Source organism: Sceloporus undulatus, chromosome 9 (assembly GCF_019175285.1).
Source record: "Sceloporus undulatus isolate JIND9_A2432 ecotype Alabama chromosome 9, SceUnd_v1.1, whole genome shotgun sequence".
NCBI classification, from domain to species: Eukaryota; Metazoa; Chordata; class Lepidosauria; order Squamata; family Phrynosomatidae; genus Sceloporus; species Sceloporus undulatus.
The window spans coordinates 26,212,707-26,216,886 of record NC_056530.1 but is presented as its reverse complement, the minus strand read 5'-3'; the positions used below and the strand labels follow the sequence as shown (position 1 = coordinate 26,216,886).

Sequence of the window (4,180 nt, the reverse complement as noted above, 5' to 3'; positions counted from 1 at the left end):
GACTCTGAGAGTCCTGAGTTCAAATCCCTGTTTGACCATGGTAGCCCTGGCCAAGTCCCCTGCTCTCTCATCCTCAAAGGAGGGTCATGGCAAACCCCTCTGAACAAATCATGCCAAGAACACCCAGCAATAGGTTTGTCTTGGGGTCGCCAGAGGTTGGTTACCAGCCATTTTGAGAGGGTTAAGTTTTCTTTTACCAACAATATCCCATAACCCTCCAAGCGAAGAATGTACATGTGTATGTGTTCATACACACACAATATAAAAATAACCCAGTGGCACCCATGGATTTTAATTTGTAAGTATTTTTTTTAATTAAACCAAGCTTTTTATATAATATGTACAAAAACCCTATTATTATTATTATTATCATCATTTGTGGTTTTGTTTTTTTAAAAAAGCATTTTTTTTACATCCAACTTGGCCTTTCCGGCGGCTTCCCCGTGTCCCCCTCTGAATTGCCTCCTTTGCAACACAAAGATCAAGCAATTGGGGTCATTTCATTTGCTGCTAATTTTGGATTTTGAAAATGAGGAGGGGGGGAATCGAGAGGGACGACCCTCCAGCCACACAAACGCCTGGAAAGGAGCTTCCCAGCATCCGGCAGCCATGCTCACAGCTCCGGCTGCCAAGGATCCATGCAAAGAGAAGGTGAAAGAGACCTGGACTTTACCAACCCAACCTCCAAATCAAATTGCCCCTCTGCTGCCAGTGTCTTTTTTCTGGGCTAGATTTTTGGGGGACGGGGGGTGGGATCGGGGGAGATGGTTCCTTTCCGTTCCACGGTCTGTGTCGACCCGGAAAGGAACTCCAGTGTTGTTCTACCAGCAATGTCAAGTTCATTTTGTCTCTTGTGCGTACGCACGCATGCTCATTGGCCCCTGCGGCCAATGATTTCCCAAATCCGTGTTCAATAGGCCACAGGCCCAGAGTCCCCTGGGCTACCGAAGAGTACGTCCGCTTTGGCATTGATGAAGTAGGTGGCGATGAAGGAGACAATGAGGATGGCGATCCCAATGACGAGGGTGATAATCTGCAGAGGGGATTGGAGAAGAAAAAGAGAGCGGCCATTAGGAAAAGGAGAGGGAGGTAGTGGTTGGAGCTGAAACTCTTGGAGAGTCCAGTCCAGTCCATTCTTGGGGAGGGAAGCAGCTCTGAAACTGGGCGATAGGGCTCTTAAAATACAACCAAGTGGAGGTTAAACCACTTGGGAGAAAACACACCAGCTGCTGAATTCAGTTCCCTGAGTCTGAGAGTAGAAGCACAAGCTAGTCTTTACCTCTGAAATCAGGTGCTAACCCCCAGAGACCCCAAAAACTTTCACGTTGCTCCATAGAGACTTGAATGCAAATTCAGAATAAAATGAGCACTTTACCAGCCCACTTAGCAGTATCCAGGATCTCACCTCTAGCTGTTTGCTGGATACCAAGAAGATTCGGGCGTGAAGCTCCTTCCAGCGGCTCTCCGTCCAGGTGGAGTACTCCAAAGACCCCCAATCTTCAAGCTCAAAGGCTGGGGAGGTCGCCAGGGCCAGGCGGACTGTCGACCTGACACAAAAGGGCTTGCGAGGAGATGTGGCGTTGGGGTACGGGGAGCCTTGGGCCCAAGTGTATTCATACAGCTATGGAGAGAAAGACACCCTTGTAAAACCAAGAGGAAACCTGTCTATTTTGTGCCTTGGAGCTCTAGCTGGAGTTCCTGCATTGAGCAGGGGGCTGGACTCAGTGGCCTGGGGGGGCCTTTCCCAACTCTAGGATACTAGAATCCTGTAGAACTGCAAATTCGGAGGCACCACAGGATCAAGGAACCTGGAGAACTATTAAGTCCCCCATTAACTTGCCATGTGATTCAGATCTTGATTGGAGGCTGGCTAGGACAGGAAGGCTGGCTAGGCCCTAAGTACAAAAAGACACCCCCAGGATTGGGTGAGCAAACTCACGTCATCCTTGGAGGCCTTGCCCAAGTTCTGGCATTGCTCCTTGGTGATGCTGTCGTTCAGCCTGGTGCCTGTGAGGTTGGCCAGGACGTACTGCACAAGGAGGGTCGTGTTCACGGGGCTGCTGACCGCAATGTAGTACTGGAGGGGTTCCTCACCTGGCAAGGAAAAGGTTTCAGGAGACGTTGCTCAGGAGAGGAATAAACCTCTGCTCAGAAAAAAGGTGGGAATCAGGCGGGACAGAGGTGGTTTAAAGGCTGGATCTGTAGGTCAGGTATGGCCCACCATCCCTTCCACCAAAATGTTATAACCACAACTCCAGAAGCTACACTACTCCTCTAATACAAGGCAATCCACCCCTGGTACCCTGATTTATTGAAGAAAACAATATTTTAAGGGTGCAAGTACCCTCAAACACTTGTTTGTTCTCTTGGCCAAAAAGTGGCAACTTGTTGCATTTTGATTGTATATAATAACAAAAGGCTGTATTACAACAAATTTCTCACTGGCTTCTGGGCTCAACGGGAGGGGCCCATGGGGGCCATACTGGGTCGGAGGAGGAGGAGGCATGTCCTCCAATCCTCCAAATTTGCTTACTTCTGATCCCAAACCAAACCAGTTCCCTACACCTTCAAGGTGTCCCAGCCTTACCAAGATAGCCTTTGAACTCAGGTTGAACTATTGACTGGAACCAGGAGTTGTTTGCCTTCACTAAGAAGCCATACAGCATGCGGGTGACCTGGGAAGAAGATGAGACAGTCAACAGGAGGGACAGCCAGGGCTGCATGGGGGAAAGGGGGCAAAGGGGGGGGGGATTTTGGCCCAGAGCTTGGGCCGGTGGGAGGCAAGGGGGCTGTATTAGTCACCCTCCAGGAGAACTTGGAAGACCGCACTCCCACCAACAGAATATAGGAAAGGCAGAGCAGGAGTCTTTTTCTGCTGCTGCAAAATGGTTAGACCAGAACTTAATAGATTCAATTTACAAAACAGATTCCAACCAAAACATTAGGAACAACTTTCCCAGTAGCAAATTCTCCAAATATGGTAAACAGAGCAATAGAGAGGTTGCAACGCATATAAAAGCTGAGCTGCCTCTCCTGGAGGCTTGCAGGACAGGCAACTCATCCTTTTGGCTATGGGGCAGAGAAAGGGTTGTGTTTGGTGGAGGATGGGGTCCGTGGAAATAGCGTTCAGGGACGCACACTGTCCCAGGGCCATATCTTGCCCACCTGTGCTTTTGAAGGCAAGAGCAGGAGGGACTGTCTGTCCAGGAGACAACATGTGGTGTTGACACAACAAGGAGGGAGGCAAACACACACACGCCTGGACAGAAGGGAAATACACCCGGGTCCAGCCCTGGCGCCGGGCCTCTGGAGCCCATCTGCTCGTACCGTCACGGGATCTGCCTCAACTGCCAAGGCGACGTCGCCCCTTCCCCCGGCAAGCTGGTAGAGAGTGCGGGCAACCACAGTGGCCACTTCTGCCAGGGACTGTGGGGAAAGGGGGAAGAAAAACGGAGAAAGGAAGAGAGGGCGCTGTGTTAATCGAGAGAGACAGCCCGGCACAGGCCAGGAACTCCCCCAAGAGGTTTGGTGCGCACACCGCTGGTGTGTCTCTATGGCAACTGAGCACCCAAGACGATGCGAAGTCGCCTCCTCCCACTGCCCCCTGCCCCTCCGCAGGAAGGGACAGATGGAGACCGCCCTCCCTGTCCCGGCAGCACGCCGAACCTTGGCCGTGTCCGTCACATGGTTCAAGGCCTCCTCGGGGCTCATTCCCTCTGGATATTGCAGGAGGATGTTCTCTGCCGTGTCGTAGATGCTCTGGTAGTACCTGGTAACAAGAAAAGGGGGAAGGGAGAACAAGAATGGGGAGGGGAATCAAGAATGGGGCTCACCCAAAGCAGCATCAGGAGGTTTCCCTTGGGGAGGAGCAGGGAAAAGGGGGGATGAAGGCCTCAGCCAAGAATCCAGCCTCTCGTCCCCCCTCCCTCCCTCCTCCAAGGGTTTAATGAGGCTCTGTAATTAACTTGGCCTTTCCACAATTCTGTCTGTTTGCTGAGCTCAAGCCACTTGCTGGAAGAAAGAGGAACCCTTGCAGCCGCTTAAAATGCATGTTACTTGCAAGAAAGCCCTGCAGATTCCATTAGGGAAGCCTCTTGCTGACAGTAGAAACATGGGAGGAGGGGGAAGGGGGAAAAAACACCTTCTCCACCCTGAAATCACACCATTCCCAGATTCCAGA

The 4,180-nt window shown here is 51.3% G+C and overlaps 1 protein-coding gene across 1 annotated transcript in view; it reads right to left on the bottom strand.

Annotated features, from left to right (window-relative positions):
• Positions 1 to 289: 289 nt before the first annotated feature.
• The window catches only part of NCSTN (nicastrin), a 32,928-nt gene continuing 29,037 nt past the window's right edge, over positions 290 to 4,180 (bottom strand). The window contains exons 12-17 of the mRNA XM_042439266.1: positions 3,667 to 3,769; positions 3,328 to 3,426; positions 2,588 to 2,675; positions 1,940 to 2,094; positions 1,406 to 1,621; positions 290 to 1,033 (exon numbers count right to left, since the gene is read on the bottom strand). Of these exons, the coding sequence (XP_042295200.1) occupies positions 911 to 1,033; positions 1,406 to 1,621; positions 1,940 to 2,094; positions 2,588 to 2,675; positions 3,328 to 3,426; positions 3,667 to 3,769 (784 nt within the window). The 3' untranslated portion in view covers positions 290 to 910. The remainder of the gene's footprint in view (positions 1,034 to 1,405; positions 1,622 to 1,939; positions 2,095 to 2,587; positions 2,676 to 3,327; positions 3,427 to 3,666; positions 3,770 to 4,180) is intronic.